The sequence below is a fragment of the Coregonus clupeaformis genome, chromosome 37, assembly GCF_020615455.1.
Source record: "Coregonus clupeaformis isolate EN_2021a chromosome 37, ASM2061545v1, whole genome shotgun sequence".
Classification (NCBI taxonomy): Eukaryota; Metazoa; Chordata; class Actinopteri; order Salmoniformes; family Salmonidae; genus Coregonus; species Coregonus clupeaformis.
Genome location: NC_059228.1, coordinates 22,758,273 through 22,779,073, shown reverse-complemented (window position 1 = coordinate 22,779,073; position 20,801 = coordinate 22,758,273). Strand labels below are relative to the sequence as shown.

Genomic DNA, 20,801 nt, shown 5'->3' with positions numbered 1-20,801 from the left:
TCAGTCAGGAAGTTAATGCTTGGTCACAAATGGGTCTTCCAAATGGACAATGACCCCAAGCATACTTCCAAAGTTGTGGCAAAATGGCTTAAGGACAACAAAGTCAAGGTATTGGTGTGGCCATTACAAAGCCTTGACCTCAATCCTATAGAACATGTGTGGGCAGAACTGAAAAAGCATGTGCGAGCAAGGAGGCCTACAAACCTGACTCAGTTACACCAGCTCTGTCAGGAGGAATGGGCCAAAATTCACCCAACTTATTGTGGGAAGCTTGTTGAAGGCTACCCGAAACGTTTGACCCAAGTTAAACAATTTAAAGGCAATGCTACCAAATACTAATTGAGTATGTCAACTTCTGACCCACTGGGAATGTGATGAAAGAAATAAAAGCTGAAATAAATCATTCTCTCTACTATTATTCTGACATTTCACATTCTTAAAATAAAGTGGTGATCCTAACTGACCTAAGACAGGGAAGTTTACTATGATTAAATGTCAGGAATTGTGAAAAACTGAGTTTAAATGTATTTGGCTAAGGTGTATGTAAACTTCCGACTTCAACTGCATGTGTACAAGTGTAAATGGCTAGCAGGCGTGGAACCATGGTAAAAATGTTACACGAGGCAATTGTAAGTTGAAAATGTACCACAGAAATGTGCCATTGTAGTCTTAAAATGTAGAACCACTAGGGTTTTGAGGATCCTCAAGTTCAGCAAGCAAATACAATTAGGCGGCGAGCATTGACCAGGAGGCCTAATGTGGCCAACAGAAGTCCTCCTCAGTCTCAGGGTGCTCCTTGTTCTGCATCATGTGGAATTGTTAAACATGGCTCCAGGGGGGAATTCTCACTGTGTTTGCCTTCTCCCATGACCCCCCGTAGCCACCACGGCTACAAACACACACACGTGTACACCTCAGTATACTCAGTCCCCTGTAGCTCAGTTGGTAGAGCATGGCATTTGCAACGCCAGGGTTTTGGGTTCGATTCCCACGGGGGGCCAGTATGAAAATGTATGCACTCACTAACTGTAAGTCGCTCTGGATAAGAGCGTCTGCTAAATGACTAAAATGTCCAGGTCCAGGGTCCGGTCACACTTGTCTTCCACTTCCTGACCCCATCACTCAAATGGCCCGCTGTTAAGACACACACTATACACTCACTCCACCACAGTGTTGTCTCACCCATATCTCAGTGTCACTACTAATCAGTAAACTAATAAGTAATATACTAATAAGTAATCTGAGTTGCCAGATAAAGAAGAACATTCTACCTCTCCCTGCCTCCCGCCTCCAGAGGCCCAGTCCTGCTCCACCGCCTCCTCCAGAGGCCCAGTCCTGCTCCACCGCCTCCTCCAGAGGCCCAGTCCTGTCTCCACCGCCTCCTCCAGAGGCCCAGTCCTGTCTCCACCGCCTCCTCCAGAGGCCCAGTCCTGTCTCCACCGCCTCCTCCAGAGGCCCAGTCCTGTCTCCACCGCCTCCTCCAGAGGCCCAGTCCTGTCTCCACCGCCTCCTCCAGAGGCCCAGTCCTGTCTCCACCGCCTCCTCCAGAGGCCCAGTCCTGTCTCCACCGCCTCCTCCAGAGGCCCAGTCCTGTCTCCACCGCCTCCTCCAGAGGCCCAGTCCTGTCTCCACCGCCTCCTCCAGAGGCCCAGTCCTGTCTCCACCGCCTCCTCCAGAGGCCCAGTCCTGTCTCCACCGCCTCCTCCAGAGGCCCAGTCCTGTCTCCACCGCCTCCTCCAGAGGCCCAGTCCTGTCTCCACCGCCTCCTCCAGAGGCCCAGTCCTGTCTCCACCGCCTCCTCCAGAGGCCCAGTCCTGTCTCCACCGCCTCCTCCAGAGGCCCAGTCCTGTCTCCACCGCCTCCTCCAGAGGCCCAGTCCTGTCTCCACCGCCTCCTCCAGAGGCCCAGTCCTGTCTCCACCGCCTCCTCCAGAGGCCCAGTCCTGCTCCACCGCCGCCTCCAGCCACCAGAGACCAAGTCCTGCTCCACTTACTCCCAGAGATACATGGAGAATGGGAATCATATGCTGGCAGTGGGCCTGCATGGCTTGGCTGGCCCACATGAAACATTAGGAGGCTCCATGGGACCAGAGAGGAGAGAAGAGGACATGAGGAGGGGAATGGCCCCTGGACTCTTTTGCCCTTGTGGGTGGAGGACAGCCCACAGGGCCTGATGCCCTCCTTATTTCAACTCCTTTGTTTCCCACAGTTGGCAAGCACAGTACCCCCTTTGTCATATAGTATATTAATGCAACCTTAACGTCCAGTACATTCTGTCCTCTCCAACTGGCCCCATCCATTTTCTATCCACAGGCCTTACATGCTCTCTCTCCTCCCACTTCATTAAACCATATCTTATGGAGAACCCAGAACAGTCATGGTGTTAGTTGAGGAGCTCTGGAGGCTGTGGTAGCTGTGTATGTTGGCCCACAGTAGAAACTGCAAGCTGTCATTAGTAGGCTGTTGATTGGAGGATAAGGCCTGGCCCTCTCTAATCAGCTGTTTTGCATGCTATTCCTGATATAGCCTAGCTCTGTCTGTCGGGGGGGATTCAACTGCATGTTTTGGATTAGCTCCCTGATGTTGTGAGTGAAAGATTCCTAGAGGAGGACTCCGTAAAGAGTGAGCCTGTGCTGTCCCAGCCCAGTGGACTGTAGCTGTATGTGTTTAGGCCTGTCTCTCTAAAGGCCCTGCTGCTTGCCATATAGACACACCCACCAGGAGAAATCCTCCTGTCCTCCTCGCCCTGCGCCTGGGGACACACTGTGGTGGTGTGATGGAAAAGGTCTTTATGACATGTACTGCAATCATGGCGTGCTCACACACATTTGTGCCCATATGTAAATATGCACCCACGTATGCGTGCACCATAATGGCGTGCACACATTTGATGGGATTTGTAATATTTCTGTGTGTGTGTGTGTGTGTGTGCTCACCAAATCGCTCTCTTTCTGTCTGTTGTTGCACAGGGATTGGCTGAAGAGCGAGAGACGCTCCCCTACCACCGAGGACACTGCAGATGAGAGGTGGTCGTCTGCCCGTCCAACCTGCCCAAAATACCTTCTCCCCATCCGTCCTCACCTAAGATGGCTTCCCACGGCCTTCTCCTGCACTGGAATGGACTGGAGCAGAGCTGCGCCCTACCATGGTGATCATCTTCTCAAAAACACTGGAAAAGAAGAAGGGTGGCGATCATGTAAGGGCTAAGGACACTGAATATTTGCTGCTGGTGAGTACAACTCTGCTAGACCTATAACTAAAGCACTGTAACAAGTACCTTACAGGTGCCTCTCTCTCCACCGACCTTGGAAACATGAGTCTTGGGCTCTGTATTGGCTTCTCTACAATACAGCCTATTGTAGTTTTTGGCAGGGTGCTCGCCATCAAGGTGTTAACTTCATATGGCCTCTACGTTGGTCCTTCTAAATAAATTGTATATTGTTCTACCTCAGCAGTCGAATCAAGCAATTTGGGTGAAATGGCTTCAACTGAAATGGGGCCAATTTGAGTAGTTTTACCTCTTTATAGCCCTCAGTGTGTACTGTAAGGTGTCTAGCAGTTCTGAATGCTGACATTACACTTTATTGCTGTGACTCCCAGTAATGTTAATGACTGCCGCTTTGCCCTATTTCTCTATGAGGCTGCCTGCATCACCCTGTTTGTTATTTTCTTTGAATTGTTCTGTATGTTCCAGGATAAACAGGGTAGGTGTGTGTGTGTGTGTGTGTCTGTGTGTGTGAGTGCACTCGTTCATGTTCGATTCCTGGAAAGTTATGTACGGACATGTTTGGAGTCTGAGTAAATGAGCCTAGTCTAAGCCATGTCCTCTTTGTCTGTTTTTCTGTATCCCTCCATCTGTCCGTCAACAGTGTGAGCGCCGCACCATGAGCAGAGGGACTACCCTCTTCTCCCGTGGCACTGTGGGTGAGTGCATCACTCTCCCCTTCACTCAGACTCTGTTGTCCTCACCATAATGTTTCTTATTGTCTTCTCTTAGGCTTTATTGACTCGGGCTGTTGTGGAAACTGGTTGAATTGAACATCTGCTTTTCATGTCCTCCCTGCTTTTCATAAAAACGGTCTCACTATTTGTTCCCATTCGCTCGCATTCATTTCCTTTGTCTTGTTGCCTCGTTATAAGCTCCCCTATAGCTGTTTCTGCTGATCCCCTTCTGTCTCACTTCTCTCTTTCTCCTTCTGTCTCTCATCTCCCCCTCATGTCTGGTGTGCACCTGCCTTCACACAGAGCTGTGTACTGCACTCGTGGGACTTAACTGTAACTGACTGACTGTTTTGCCTTTGTCAATGGTTCCCTTTTGACTCGGTGAACGTCACGCTCCCCCCCGCATTAAAAGACTTGCTACTGTAAAGAATTGGACCCGTCCTGTCATCTGTTCAATGTACCTGAGATGGGGTTAACACAAAGTGATGCACATCCTACAACTGCTGTATCTATTGTTACAGCTGACATCACAAGACGTGTTATGTACTATTATATGGCTTCAGGTGGGATTTAAGTCCTTTGTTGAACACTTTTTACTGGGCGAGGCGAACCTTTTAGACTTTTTCTCCTATTGTTATTTTGTATTCTTGACATTCTTGTCAGGTCATGTCGTCGCCCCCGTCCGTAGTTTTTTGGGACTGAAACAAAGACTTCTGCCCACCAAAGAGGGAGAGAGTGTAGGCAAAATTGGAGAGAAGCATTTGAAGGGATGGGTTTGGACAGGGGTGGGCCACTTGCTGCCAATTGGGTATCAATAGAGTTCTGTGCTAGCGTTGAGCTCAGTAGTGGCTAAGTTAGCTAGAACCAGTGTGGTAGGTGTTTTGCCTGTGACGAGTAATGTTGGCGAAGTCATTTGTCAAATTCTGTCTGAATTTAAACCAATCAAGTCAGGCTGCCTTTCTGTCATTAGTGTAGGAAGCCATCCACCTTCACAGAATCATACACCTAGCTAGCCTGTCCTGCTAACTAAACCAGTCGTCAGACTGGGCTGGCTGCTACCATTATGTTAGGTAGCAAAAAGCTGTGCTTAGCAAAGTGACACCTGGCTGGCTCTCTGCCAACATTCATTTACATTACATTTACGTCATTTAGCAGACGCTCTTATCCAGAGCGACTTACAAATTGGTGCATTCACCTTATAGCCAGTGGGATAACCACTTTACAAATTGTTTATTTTTTTTAATTTTTGGGGGGGTGGGGTGGGGTAAGGGGGGGGTAGAAGGATTACTTTATCCTATCCCAGGTGTTCCTTAAAGAGGTGGGGTTTCAAATGTCTCCGGAAGGTGGTGAGTGACTCCGCTGTCCTGGAGTCATTCATAGGACATTTGGAAGTTTTCGTTCAGTCTTCACTTAACTTTTCAGTCTGAGAAAAACCCATCAACAGTCAATCAAGTGGTAAAGCATTGGCCGGTTCATTGACCTGAATGTCATTGTTTGTTTTGTGACTGGTAGTGGTGTTGGCCAAACACCATTGTACCACTGTTATCCTAGGCCTGCTCATGTCAAGTTTTGTTAGCTAAGCGTTCTGTGACAACTGCAATACTATATAATACAAAATGTTGTTGATTAATGGCACACTGCCAGGTTGCTTGTATAATCCTGTACTACCAGTAAGCTCAGGCTATTGCCCTGCGAGCCACTATGCAACTGTTGATTTTCCCAACTCAGGAGCTAGCAGCTCTGTTCCAGCAGGTAGTGTACTGTCAAGCAGTGCAGCTTGGGTCGATCCAATCCCGTCTGTAGCATTTCTTCTACTATCTGGTCTTGAACCACCTTAACCGGGCATCTAGACCTTGAGTGATGCGCTCCATCTCTCTCTATTAAAACTCCTACAGATGTGACCATACTCGCTTCACACCGTATTGTCTCTCTAACCAAGAGCTGCTACTGCTGGTCTATTCTCCCTCTGGCCTCAGGCTGCTTACTGTCTATTGTTTTCTGAAGTGAAGTGTGCGTGTGGTTATTTACTGGGTTGATCATCCTAACTCACATACGTGAAGAAGCTGCACCTTTAACATTGAACCTCACCCTGGAAGAAGCTGCATGCTGCACATTGAACATCACCCTGGAAGTTTAGCCCTGCTTTCCATGTCATTATTGTTTCACTTGAAGCTAGACTTTATGTTGACATGGCCTCTGTAGAGGAGATGAAGTGGGATTTTCAAAACTCTGTTAGATGGCATATGGGGCCTTATGTTACCAGAGGGGACATGTACTATAGGAGGAGCATTACAAGGTGTTATGATAGAAATGATTTCAGCTTAGGCCCCTGACAAAAAATACACTTTCCATCTGTTCTGTCCTGATTTATATGCCCACTTGAAAATTACATTTTGTCAAATTAAAATATATGTATAAGTGTGTGTTCATATGTGTGTGTTTGTGTGTCCATGTGTTCCAGAGGCAGACAGGTGGCTGGACCTGGGCCGAGGCTGTGCCATCCAGCGAGGGACGCCCTGCGAGTCCGGCGCCAGTCTGGAGAGCCTGTGGGACGTTCTGCCTGAGGAGTGCCAGCGGAGGAGCCTGATCTGGGGCCACGAGGTTGGCCCTGCCACTGCCATCACCAGCCTCATCCGAGACCTTAACCTGGGCGATGCCAAGCTGGCAGCCACCCAGTCCCTGGCCCTCGCCACCTCCACTTCAGCCTCCACAGCGCCCCCTAGCAAGCGCCAGTGCCGCTCGCTCTCCTTCTCTGAAGAGTTTGGTGGCTGCCGGTCATCATGGAGACCTCAGGTGTCGCGAGTGTGGACAGCGGTGGAGAAGAGGAGGTGCCACAGTGGGGGGAGTGTGCATCGCTGCTCTGGAGGAGGTGGTGTAGGAGGTAGTGGAGGTTTTTCAGGGGGTCATTTTCCTGCCATGCAGCGGAGCTCCAGTTTCAGCCTGCCCTCCCGCTCCAACAACCCCACAGACAGCACTCTGGCGCTGCCCTGCTTCACCCAGCGCCTGCCCCTTCACCCCCTGTTCACTGCCTCCCCTACCTCCCCCTCCCACCACCACTACCATCACTCCCTCAGGCCCCTCTCCTTGTCCCATGAGCAGATCAGCCTGCCAGAGCACCACAGGGAGGGGGCCAGCTCCCCGGACTTCACCCAAGAGATGGGGAGACGTGCTGGGCAGAGAGCAGGGGGGACTTGGGGCCTGTCGCGGAGCAAGTCCCAGCCCTGCGTCCTGAACGATAAGAAGATCGGCATGAAGCGCCGGAGACCAGAGGATGCTAAGGAACCACGGCCCTCCCTGGACCTGGCCAAGATGACCCAGGTTAGTAACCATGGACACACACACACACACACCTCAATGGTCTGCCAAGAGTGTCTGCCCATACCAAATGACTGAAAGGCTAAACATATTAGTGGATTTTGATTATGTTATGTTGACTCCGACATTTCAGAGCTTCATCGTTATTTTCTCATCTCGATTAAGCATGGATCAAGTTTCATCCAAGTCTTTACACAGCTTTAATACCTTTAATAACCTGAGTACATAAGGTTAGATCAGGTCAAACAAATGACTAACAAAGGAATACCTCTGTTCAGAGATGGGGAACATTCAAGGCTTCTTTCTCTGTGTCTGATCTGGTGGGGGATTGAAACAGGCTGTATTAAGTTTTCTGGGTCAGTGGTTTGTAGCGCAGAGGGTAAGTATTTTTTCCAAGCCTCCCCTTTGGGAAGTGGCATTAACTAAGGAGCATTTATTGTGTTCCGTCACGCTTCACACTGCCATGCTCTACCACACTCGGCTCTGGTTATCATTTCATTGACTCTGTTGGGTAAACACAATGCAAAGTTTGAACCCACACAGTCCACTTCCCTCCCTCCCTCCATTTTTTGCTGGATCACATTCTGCCTGGCCTAGGGGAGGCTTGTTTGTGCTTGTGTAATGTCAGAGGAAGTCGTGGAACTGCTCTGAGATTACTACTTGATGGCTCCATATAGAATGGATGGATAGCATACTGGATGCAGTCTAATTTTGCACATTGATCAGACATTGTACGCAGCCACTATATGCAGTCTACAGTGACCCAGTGACCTGGCTCACTTGGCTCTATCCCTCTGACCAATGCGTCTCCCTTGAGAATGAGCTGTGATAGATAGCACAGTTTGGAATTAAATCCAGCACATATAGAGCTAGCACAGTGTAAACACTGATGAAGCTAGCTGATATTACGTTGTGCCTCTCCTACCTCCTCAACCCTGCTCAGAGGTCCCCTGTCCTCTCTAGAGACCTCTAAATCTGACCTAGAAAGCATTCAACCTCAACCCCCCCCTTCCTGTTCTCTCCCCCCTCTCTAAGAAACTGTTCCTAGCCACCCTGAGGGTATAGCCAAGGTTGGATCAACAAGTGTTCAGTAATGGAGCCTAGCATGTTTCCTGTGTCCATGCCAGCCGCTAAGAGAGGAAAACCAAGAGCATTTTCATTATCCACACCAGTTACCTCCGCTCTCTGGAATTCCTCAGTACGCCTCTCCAATGGCTCACGGGCTTTTCTTTTGGCATCGAGAGTACCCAAATGGAGGCTAGTTTTTAATAACCTTGTTTTTGTTTTGGGTTGGGATTGTACGACTGCGCTTTAGCATTGTGTGAGGAGGACTGATGAGATCGGGTGGTGTGGGTTTGATCAGTAGTTTAAAGCCTCACACGCATGAAACCAGATATCCACTTAGCGGTATTACTCTCTCACAACACAGAATAATATAGGTCATGAAAGCACACTGACACATAGATACACACACACACATTGTCAGAGATGCACACACCCAAACTCAGTCACTCTCGGTCAAACTCGGTCCTGGTGAGTATAGTAAGGTTTAGGTAAGGTAATGAGTCAGACTCAGTACTCTAAACTTACATTCTACATTGAATTTACATTTTAGTCATTTAGCAGACTCTCATATTCGTTTTTACGATATAGCCAATTTGGACTTTGTGGCTGTGGTAACTAGTGACAACATTTGTAATGCATGTTTAGGGGTGAGGGGTTCGCCAGACCCAGAGACGTGTGGTGGTCTCCGGATGAGGACAGATGATGAGTGTTAACTGCTGGTTGGTTAAAAGGAAGAGTGAAGGCGGAAATTTTTGGCTGGTTACAACATGTGTTCTGCCTGACATCGAGAGAGAATTAATGGAAAGGAGGGTATGTTGGGCATAGATTAGATTTTATGGCTGGTTGCTGGAATTCTGTCCTCTCCAATCCAAGTAGGATTAGTGCGGGAATCGTTTAATTTTCTGTTAATTGAGATGTTAATTTGTCATGTCACTCTGTTCATATTTATTGACATTTGACTTGTTCGTGTGGGAAGCAACTCAGATTGACTTTAACAAGCATAATTGCATGAGAATGTGATTGCCCAATTCTCTCAGAGGCTGTTTTTACATGTGAAAGTGATTCAAAAGGGCAAATCCACCTTCAATCACTATGGGTGTGTATGCATATGTCCTGACGGTGAAAATTAAAAGTGAATGCTTCTTCATGTATGAGAGTTGGGCCTTACCCAGTGAATAACACACACACACACACACACTCCACTATGTGTAGAGAAACTAGGTGAGAGGTGTCAGGACTAGGTCTACCATGGATTGGTTAAATGGATCAAGGTGTTGCTGTTGCACCATATAGGCCTAGCAGTGATCCTATGGCCTCTGTCAAGACTACATCTAAGGGAACAACAGTGTTTGGCTACAGTGAGAATAACAGGTTTGTTATTCAGCAGGTGGAACATGTTGTACATCCCCCTTGTGTTTTGGATCAGACTTGTATCAAAGATTTTTATAACTAAACCAAGATAGACCACAGCCTGTCGTTTCAAATGGGAACAAATGAGTCATAGTGGCCAGAACAAGCAAGGAGGTGGGCAGAGCCAAGTACGAGCTAGCGAGATCCTATCGGCGCGTTCTAGCATGCATGTGCATATTTCCATTAGGGAACGCCTACTCTGTGAGGTGCGCGTGTGCAGTAACTCAATTAGCCTTTGCACTCCTTCTAAACAATGCAATTTTTTAACAACTTTGGCAAAGAGTAAAGTCTACAAGTGGCGCAGTGGTCTAAGGCACTGCATCACAGAGCTAGCTGTGCCACTAGAGATCCTGGTTCGAATCCAGGCTCTGTCGTAGCCGGCCGTGACCGGGAGGCACAATTGGCCCAGCGTCGTCCAGGGTAGGGGAGGGAATGGCCGGCAGGGATGTAGCTCAGTTGGTAGAGCATGGCGTTTGCAACGCCAGGGTTGTGGGTTCGTTTCCCACGGGTGGCCAGTATAAAAAAAAGATTTAAAAAAAAAAAGGGAAGGACTCACTAACTGTAAGTCGCTCTGGATAAGAGCGTCTGCTAAATGACTAAAATGTAAATGTACAAAACTTAGTCAACTCTGTTCGTAATATATTTTTGTTTTGGGAACAAAAAATTGTATTGAGATCAAATGTTTCATTGATGAGAAAATTAGCAGAATGTCAGCCAAAATCCATCTCGTTCCATCTTCTCCCACTGCTGGCAACTGGGCTTAATCTCACTACCATATTTGGTAGTGAGTGGAAACGCCAAGCAATTGCTTCACATTTATACATCCAGTGAAATATCTGTCTCATTGTTCTATCTGTGCTTGTATTATGTATCCAGTGCATGTTGTAGATCAAGGATCATCAACTAGATTCAGGCCTATTTGTTTCTAGAGTGCCATACGATCACATATACACGACATGACCAAAAGTATGTGGACACCTGCTTGTCAAACATCTCATTCCAAAACCTGGGATTCTTCTGATGGCATTGAGGAGTACACCACATCAGTCACTGGCTTCATCAATAATTGCATTGATGACGTAGTCCCAACAGTGACCGTACGTACATACCCCAACCAGAAGCCATGGATTACAGGCAACATCCGCACTGAGCTAAAGGGTAGAGCTGCCGCTTTCAAGGAGCGGGACTCTAACCCGGACACTTATAATAAATCCCGCTATGCCCTCTGACGAACCATCAAACAGGCAAAGCATCAATACAGGACTAAGACTGAATCCTACTACACCGGCTCCGACACTCGTCGGATGTGGCTGGGCTTGCAAACTATTATGGACTACAAAGGGAAGCACAGCCACGAGCTGCCCAGTGACACAAGCCTATCAGACGAGCTAAATGACTTCTATGCACGCTTCGAGGCAAGCAACACTGAAGCATGCATGAGAGCACCAGCTGTTCCGGACGACTGTGTGATCACACTCGCCGTAGCCGATGTGAGTAAGACCTTTAAACAGGTCTGGCCGTAGGGCCAGACGGATTACCAGGACGTGTACTCCGAGCATGCGCTGACCAACTGGCAAGTGTCTTCACTGACATTTTCAACCTGTCCCTGACCAAGACTGTAATACCAACATGTTTCAAGCAGACCACCATAGTCCCTGTGCCCAAGAACACCAAGGTAACCTGCCTAAATGACTACCGACCCGTAGCACTCACGTCTGTAGCCATGAAGTGTTTTGAAAGGCTGGTCATGGCTCACATCAACACCATTATCCCAGAAACCCTAGACCCACTCCAATTTGCATGCCGCCCCAACAGATCCCCAGATGACGCAATCTCTATTGCACTCCACACTGCCGTTTCCCACCTGGACAAAAGGAACACCTACGTGAGAATGCTATTCATTGACTACATCTCAGCGTTCAACACCATATTGCCCTCAAAGCTCATCACCAAGCTAAAGACCCTGGGACTAAACACCTCCCTCTGCAACTGGATCTTGGACTTCCTGACGGGCCGCCCCCAGGTGGTAAGGGTAGGTAACAACACATCCGCCACGCTGATCCTCAACACGGGGGCCCCTCAGGGGTGCGTGCTCAGTCCCCTCCTGTACTCCCTGTTCACTCATGACTGCATGGCCAGGCATGAGTGAACACCATCATTAAGTTTGCCGATGACACAACAGTGGTAGGCCTGATCACCGACAACGACGAGACAGCCTATAGGGAGGAGGTCAGAGACCTGGCCGTGTGGTGCCAGGACAACAACCTCTCCCTCAACGTGATCAAGACAAAGGAGATGATTGTGGACTACAGGAAAAAGAAGAGGACTGAGCACGCACCCATTCTCATCTACGGGGCTGTAGTGGAGCAGGTTGAGAGCTTCAATCAAGTTCCTTGGTGTCCACATCACCAACAAACTGACATGGTCCAAGCACACCAAGTTGTGAAGAGGGCACGACTAAGGAGACTGAAAAGATTTGGCATGGGTCCTCAGATCCTCAAAAGGTTCTACAGCTGCACCATCGAGAGCATCCTGACTGATTGCATCACTGCCTGGTATGGCAACTGCTCGACCTCCGACCGCAAGGCACTACAGAAGGTAGTGCGTACGGCCCAATACAACACTGGGGCCAAGCTTCCTGCCATCCAGGACCTCTATACCAGGCGGTGTCAGAGGAAGGCCCTAAAAATTGTCAAAGACTCCAGCCACCCTAGTCATATACTGTTCTCTCTGCTACCGCACAGCAAGCGGTACCGGAGCGGCAAGTCTAGGTCCAAAAGGCTTCTTAACAGCTTCTACCCCCAATCCATAAGACTCCTGAACAGCTTCCCGGACTATTTGCATTGACCCCCCCCCCCCCCACCCCATTTTTACGCTGCTGCTACTCTGTTTATTATCTATGCATAGTCTACCTGTTCCTACATGTACATTACCTCAATTACCTCAACTAACCTGTGCCCCCACACATTGACTCTGTACCGGTACCCCCTTTATATAGCATCGTTACTGTTTTTTATTGTTGCTCTTTAATTATTCGTTATTTTTGTTTATTTATTGTTTACTTCAGTTTATTTAGTAAATACTTTCTTCACACTTATTTTTTTCTTAAAACTGCATTGTTGGTTAAGGTCTTGTAAGTAAGCATTTTACTGTTGTATTCGGCGCATGTGACAAATAAAATTTGATTTTGAGTTGAACAGTGAAATCCCCCCCAATAATATATATATATATATATATATTTGTTTTTATTATTCTACTTTTTTGGTCAGAAAACTTGGAGGGGAGGGGGCAAATAAAACCACCTGCGGGCTGCCAGTTGGGAAACCCTGTTGTAGATCATGGAACATCGTATTAGTGTAGAATACCAGGGTGGTTCTAGTGTATATCCCTCATCCATACTGATGCAACGGGGTGTGAATTCTGCGGATGCATGTTGTGCTAATGAACTAAGGCCCAGCCACCAGTTGGAATTTGTGTGTGTCTGAGAGAACTTGCAGGGCAGAGAGAGGGGGGTATTTTATTTCTCCCTAAATCTCCCCTGCTGGCGGAGGGCTGGCAGAGTGGAGTCTCGTGGCCTATTAATATCTCCTCATTGGCCTGAGTTCAGGCTCATAAAATGACGGGGGGGGGGGCACCACCCTTCCCTTCCCTTCCCGTTCTCTCCTCCCCTCCTCCATTTCTGGGATGATAGTCATGGCGAGCATAGCTGAGCTGCAGTCCTTGCGGGGTTGTGGGAACACCTAAGTGGGTGGGTGTGGTGGTGTGGCGTGGAGTGGGGCCCTGCTGTGGCTGCAAACTATACACACAAACAAACCCACATGGACACACAGGTAGATCTGCTAAACTTGTCCTTGTCTGTCTATCTGTCTGTCTGCCAGTTATGGGTTAAGCTCTACTTCTCTCCCTCCCTGTTCTTTCCCTCCCTGTTCTGTCCTATCCTATCCTGTCCCTCCTTGTCCTGTCCTGTTATTTTTCCTCCTGTGTGTCTGTGTGCTCCAGGAGGTCTCTCTCTCTCTCTTTCTTCCCCATAACACACTGTCTCTCTGGGGGCAGTTTATTGTACCAGTACCATGCTTTTTATATGGCGCTAGGAAATACGCTCTGAGGAAGAGTTGTGTGTGTGTGTGTGTAGCACTGTTTTGCCAGCTTGTTAGTAGGGTGTTGTTTTGAGTGTTTGTTCACAGCCCCATTATCCAGGGGGATATTTCCTTAACCTCTTAGCTTTGTGTGTTCCCACACTAGCAACTGTCCACACTATCCAGCTAGAACAAAATGCTATGCGCCTTCTAGGGCTGGAGGGGCTTACAGGACTGGCGAGGTGTGTGTATTGTGTGTGTACATTTGTGGGTTACTTTTCAAGAGTGGTGCTCTAGAAGAAGAAAAAAGCTGGGTAAACTGCAGAGTATTAAAGCTCCTTACCCCAAATTTAACAGGAAGCAGAGAATACCCTCATCTTGCCATCCACTTCCCCTCTCTCTCTCTCTCTCTCTCTCTCTCTCCTCAGTGTGCTATAGGAGGGGATACTACAGGGGTTGAAGAAAGAGGGTGAGGCCCTCAAAAAAAAAAAAGAAGCTAAACGATGCCATTAACTACTGTTAAATGTTTACATCCATGGCCTTTGCTTGTCTGTATTTTTCTCTTGAGGTAACTAGAGTTAAGCATTGGCCTCCAGTGGTCACCTGACATACAGTATTATAATATACTGTAGGTGTGCCAGAGTACAAGTATGCTTGGGGTCATTGTCCATTTGGAAGACCCATTTGCGACCAAGCTTTAACTTCCTGACTGATGTCTTGAGATGTTGCTTCAATATATCCACATAATTTTCCTTCCTCATGATGCCATTTATTTTGTGAAGTGCACCAATCCCTCCTGCAGCAAAGCACCCCCACAGCATAATGCTGCCACCCCCGTGCTTCACGGTTGGAATGGTGTTCTTCGGCTTGCAAGCCCACTCTTTTCCTCCAAACATAATGATGGTCATTATGGCCAAACAGTTCTATTTTTGTTTCATCAGACCAGAGGACATTTCTCCAAAAAGGACAATCTTTGTCCCCATGTGCAGTTGCAAACTGTAGTCTGGCTTTTTTATGGCAGTTTTGGAGCAGTGGCTTCTTCCTTGCTGAGCGGCCTTTCAGGTTATGTCGATATAGGACTTGTTTTACTGTGGATATAGATACTTTTGTACCTGTTTCCTCCAGCATCTTCACAAGGTCCTTTGCTGTTGTTCTGGGATTGATTCGCACTTTTCGCACCAAAGTACGTTCATTTCTAGGAGACAGAACGCGTCTCCTTCCTGAGCTGTATGACGGCTGCGTGGTCCCATGGTGTTTATACTTGCGTACTATTGTTTGTACAGATGAACGTGGTACCTTCAGGCATTTGGAAATTGCTCCCAAGGATGAACCAGACTTGTGGATGTCTACAATTTATTTTCTGAGGTCTTGGCTGATTTCTTTTGATTTTCCCATGATGTCAAGCAAAGAGGCACTGAGTTTGAAGGTAGGCCTTGAAATACATCCACAGGTACACCTCCAATTGACTCAAATGATGTCAATTAGCCTATCAGAAGCTTCTAAAGCCATGACATCATTTTCTGGAATTTTCCAAGCTGTTTAAAGGCACAGTCAACTTAGTGTATGTAAACTTCTGACCCACTGGAATTGTGATACAGTAAATTATAAGTGAAATAATCTGTCTGTAAACAATTGTTGGAAAAATGACTTGTGTCATGCACAAAGTAGATGTCCTAACCGACTTGCCAAAACTATAGTTTGTTAACAAGACATTTGTGGAGTGGTTGAAAAACTAGTTTTAATGACTCCAACCTAAGTGTATGTAAACTTCCGACTTCAACTGTATGTCTGAATGTTAGCCCTGCTCATGTTTTAGCCACAGAATGTAAAGCTGACGTTGTCCATAGATAGTGAACATTAAAGTTATATAAACGTATCACTTTATATTTATATCTATTGAAACATTGAAATGCCTTTTGCTTTTATTTGATTTCTCTCATAACATGCATGTTTTCGAAAAACATTTGGGAAAAGTCTCTACCAGTTCATTGTAACAGGAAGAAGTGAATGAGGGATTTCAGGAACATTAAAGTTGTCCATCATGTGTGCCGTGGGCTCTAGCAACACACTCATCTCTATTCACCTCCATGCCTCCAACATCTGCTACTGGGAGAGAGGGACGCTTAACCCTTTCACAGCTGGAATGTCTCAGGTCTGGCTCTATTAGAAGGCTGAGGGAAAGTAGTTTAATGATGCGACATGTTTTTTAGAGAAGCAAACATTGCATAATAAGGCATCAATACCACATGTCAAAATAATTGAAGTTCAGTACATATACTAACACAGATGGAAAAAGATGGATATGAATAATCCTTAAATGCCTAGAGTAGCCTGCACCAGTTTGAATATAAAAGTGTTAGGTTGATGATATAGGTTCACATATGGGTGTAGACATAGGGGTATATTGCATTGACAGTTGGCACACAAATAAATTAAACTCTGTCTGCCCTGTGTTGGGCCACATGGGATGTGGTAATCAAGGTTAAAGGTAATGCGTTAACAACCAAACACATGCACACAGCCACACACACATACAGCTCTTCACATAACAACATAACACATGGTCTAACTCTCTTTCTCTCTCTCACACTCATTAGTAAACACACGCACACTCTCTCTCGCTTAAGCACACATGTCGTTGTAACCCAAATAGCCTGCTTTGCACACCTTGCCTGGGCACAGTGTGTTTGTTGTACTCACACGTCTCTGGTCTCTGAAAGGAGAGATCACACCCTGAGTAAACATAGAGCTGCTCCAGAGTCATCTTTTCTCTCCTGGGGGCTTGTGATGTCCATTTGTGCATCCATTTACCAGGAACAGACAAACTCTCTCTCTCTCTCTCTCTCAGCAATAACCATCCCTAACCAACTTTGTCCAACACATGATTATTCATAAGTGTCAACTAGATGATGGGTGTATGAGCTGGCCAGTTCAGGAGGTTTACCAAGCTAGGTCAAGCCAAACAATAGGAAGAATAGTATATAGAACATTGTAAGTCTTCAGGAAAGTTTGTCCCTTTGCCTGGTGTGTGTTTAGTGCTTCATCCCCTCAGTGCAGCAGGACAGGGAGACTCATGGGGTTGGGAGGAAGAGGATACCTTGGTGGTTTGCAACTGATCGCACCATGTCATCGTTCCACTGGGTTTCCTCTGACTGAGTGTAGACTGTGAACAGACTCACCAGAACATTAACAAAACTAGCTCCCAAGTGGGAGGGCGAGCTCAGCTCCACCGGTGAAGAAGGAGTCACACACCCACAGGCCATGAAGGCCAAGTTATCAGGTTTCTCTCAACAACTCTGTGTTCCAGATGACTTAATGACATTTTTGAAGTGTACATACATAGGTTTTGTGACCTGTATCAAGATTGAACAGTGAGACGACGATACTATAAATATGTTATGTGTTGTTATACTAATCAATATCTCCCTTTCTTTCCCTCGCATTTCTTCTCTCAAACAGAAACTCCAGACATTCCACAGCTTGAGCTGCCCTGGGTTCTCTGGTCCGGACAGCTGTCACTCAAACATGCCCCCGCCCTCCGCCAGGAGCTTGAGCCAATCGGAATCTGACTTCGCCTGTGCGTCTGACCTATGTGCTGAGACTCAACAGGAAGTGGACGAGGAGGAGGATGACTCTTCCTATAAGGAGTTGGACAGTGACTCAGCGTGTAGCCTGGACTCTAGGCCTGGGTCCCCATGCAGGGGAGGGGGGGGGAGAATGGGGCAGGGACACACCCTCTGGAAGGGTGAGTGTGGGACAGAGAAGGACATCTACCAGCTGGGGGGTGAGCTGGACATCGACCAGATCGAGAGGAACTGAATGCAACCTGAAGCCTTTGGATAAAGGATTGTCATAACCTTTTATGAAGGCTGAGGAATGTTTCTGAATGTTGTGGAAAGGCGGAGAATTTGGAATTTCATGACCACGAGAAGGATGCCTTACGTATGATAGGTGGATATTGAGCGGATTGAAAGGACCTTAGAGAGAGGAACCTAGCGATTCTGGACAGAGTAGTTTTTGGAACATTACAGGGATGTTTGCAAATACAGTGGAAGGGATGTTGTATTGTATGTAATGTCAACAAAGGACAAAGCACGTGGAAGTGTTGCTAGAAAGTACTGCATGTTGACTTTGCAGATGGCTTCTTTGGTTGAACTTTGAGGTCCTGCGAGACAAACGGTTGTTTTGAACTGTCTCGTTGTCTTTCTGAATCTAAAGGCAGTGGCTTTCGCTTGGCGACGTACAGCCTAACTCAGGAGTGGGAAAGTGAGGGACAGTCTTTAACACCTCCAGAAAGCCCTCTCTCCTCTTAGCCTGAGTACCTCCCTATACACCTGGACTGAACTAACCATAAGGTTTAAGTACTGTAGCATTAGCAGCAGGAGTATGCTACAACTTCTGCTTTTCTCTACCAGACTGGTGGGACATGATGGACTGGGAGAGAGGGATGAATTAGAGGAGGAGAGAAACAGTATTTTTTTTCTCATATAGACATCACCTTGACCCTTTTCTTCAACTATACCTGCCGGAAGAACATCCCCTGTTGAATTCCAAATTAGCCCCTATACCCTAGTCCCTAGCCCCTATACCCTAGCCCCTCCTGTAGATATGAAAGGAAGACAGTACCAGTATTATGGTCATTTCTTCACCTTCCCTTCTGACAGGCTGTGTGGCGTTTTCACCATATTGCTTACACCTATCCAAGGGTTTCAGATCTACAGGAGTGCATAGGGGATAGGGGTCAATTTGGAATTCAGAAAGTGTTCACACACCATCGCTGAATGTAAATAAGCTTTAATGGGTTTGGAAATAACAGGCGATTTGTTCGGTCAGGTACATGTGTTGTCTTTACACCTCAGAAAGCCCTGCTCGAAACAAACCTTTCGGACTTTTTATAGATTCTAATATGCAAAATGTATATTTGAATAAACACTGAATTTTAAGTTTTCAGTTCTAATATCAATGTATATTTTTCTAAATGTATGTTTTTTTAATGATCTGTTTGTGAAGGATCTGAATTAAGAGGCCTTTAACAGGATAGACATGAAATAAAATCACAAACTGCCTCTTCTGTGGTCATGTTGTGTTTCATTACTATCAGGGAAGGGTGCCATTAGACATGGTACAACTTGACATTAAGCCTTCACGTCGTAAACATGACATAGTGTGTGTTTACATACTGTAGATATGCTTCTGATCTGATGTCCTCTAATTGTTTATAAAGTAATTTAACTGCCATTGACTTTGGCACATCATGCCACGCAAGCTGTTTATACCCTGTGATGGATAGGGTCAGTTAGGTAAACATCTGTGTGCTATATGATACCGTTACGCAGCCCACCGGCACCAAACAAAATGGCAGAAAGTCTAGAATACCCCAGCAACGCCACTTACCTTGAACTGAGGCAAGAGGAAGTGATGTCACAGCCACATGAATGCTTCTTCTCTCCTCAGTTCAGTAGGAAGGCAGACAGACACGTCATCAAGGCGGTGCTGTTTTGCTTGGAGATATCCTGTCATAGGTCTTTAATGTCTGTCCAAGTCCGAGGGGGCTAAAAGCACCTGCTGCCACAATGAAGAAAAGAAGACTTAAAACTAGTTTATAGAGTTACACGTCTTCACTATTTTATTCTGCTCTCAGGGTGCATTATTCAAATAAAGTATTAGTGGAGTGTAGCTTTCCAACACAACAGGATGTTGCAACCAGCTGAATGCTCTTTCTATTCACCATGGCCTTTCCATTCACCATGGCCTTAACTTTGACCGTGGCCTTGAAGTAAAACAAACTCTAACCCCAACGGTGGGGTGTTACCTTACCACACACAATCACACACAGCCAAAGGCCCTAGAATGAATGCTGACTGTGTACTCAGAGAGAAGTTCTAAACTGGTCTGAAAATATTTGGATTGCTTTTCTCGCTTGTGTGAAGGGATAGGATGTAGAGTACTCCCTCTCCTCAGAGCTGTTGTTACAGCTGCCCATACAGTGCCAGAGTGGGAGTACCGGGTCCATCAAAGGATGGATGGATGCAAGGCGGTTTGAGGGAGGGATGAAATGAAGGAAAAGGAGGTGAGGCTGTTGAAATCAACAAACCTGTTCACAGGCCACTTCTCTCTCCGAAACAATGAGCCTGGAAACACAGCATCACGTTGCCACGGACAACATATCAGTCGCTCGCTCAGACCTAAAGGTCACTGACCTCCTTCCACACACATATACACACTTCCTGTCAGACAGGAAGTAGCAGGCTGAGCGGAATAGAGATTTAGAGTCTGAGGTAACGCAAACACCCACTCACACTAATGGGCCAGGCCTATAAATAGGAGGCATTATGTAGCGGAGGGAAAAGGCCATGTTACTCAAAGTCACAAATCCAGGGCTGTATAGCCTCAATTACAAGTGTGAAAACACTGCTGATGTTTTAAGGGAAAGCAGAGATTTTACTTTGTTAGCAGAAAAGGCTTTTGCTCTCAGAACTACTAAGGAGTAGAGCATGGTGCATTTATTAGTCTTGTAAATTTCAAGACGGATTCAAAGACCACTGCAATAAGAACGTTGAAGGAAAATAAATCTGGTCTTCCATGTTCAAAAGGGTCTAGCTAAATGGGCTTGTTCAGAAAGGCCGACCTACCTTATAACCTCATACTGCGTCACGACGACCAGAACTTTTAGTTCACAGAATATCCTGTATTTGTCTCACTCAGTAGGTCATGTTAGTCTCCACTGTGTGCTGGGTGAGCAGAGACACCTACAGTATCTGTGGTTGACATGTGGCCAGTGTCACATGTCACTGATTGACTACCTCTCCACTCAAAGGTCAATGGGATCTGGCACCAAGGCCCTACAGTCTGTGACCATGGTTTCTGCCAACCCTTTCTCTCTATTTCTACATCATGTTTCCTTCCTCATACGGATTTTAAGTTACACAGACCATTTAAATTTCACTTCAAGGTGCTTGTAATTGCAGTTGTAGTATCAACACCACATGCAAGC

At 46.7% G+C, this 20,801-nt stretch overlaps 1 protein-coding gene across 2 annotated transcripts in view; it reads left to right on the top strand.

Annotated features, from left to right (window-relative positions):
• LOC121553387 (protein FAM53B-like) overlaps positions 1 to 18,873 on the top strand; it is a 32,306-nt gene extending 13,433 nt beyond the window's left edge. For both annotated transcript variants that reach the window (XM_041866455.2, XM_041866456.2), the window contains exons 2-5: positions 2,969 to 3,228; positions 3,869 to 3,923; positions 6,403 to 7,259; positions 17,267 to 18,873. In XM_041866455.2, coding sequence (XP_041722389.2) covers positions 3,145 to 3,228; positions 3,869 to 3,923; positions 6,403 to 7,259; positions 17,267 to 17,626 — 1,356 coding nt within the window. In that variant the 5' untranslated portion in view covers positions 2,969 to 3,144 and the 3' untranslated portion in view covers positions 17,627 to 18,873. The remainder of the gene's footprint in view (positions 1 to 2,968; positions 3,229 to 3,868; positions 3,924 to 6,402; positions 7,260 to 17,266) is intronic.
• Positions 18,874 to 20,801: the final 1,928 nt, after the last annotated feature.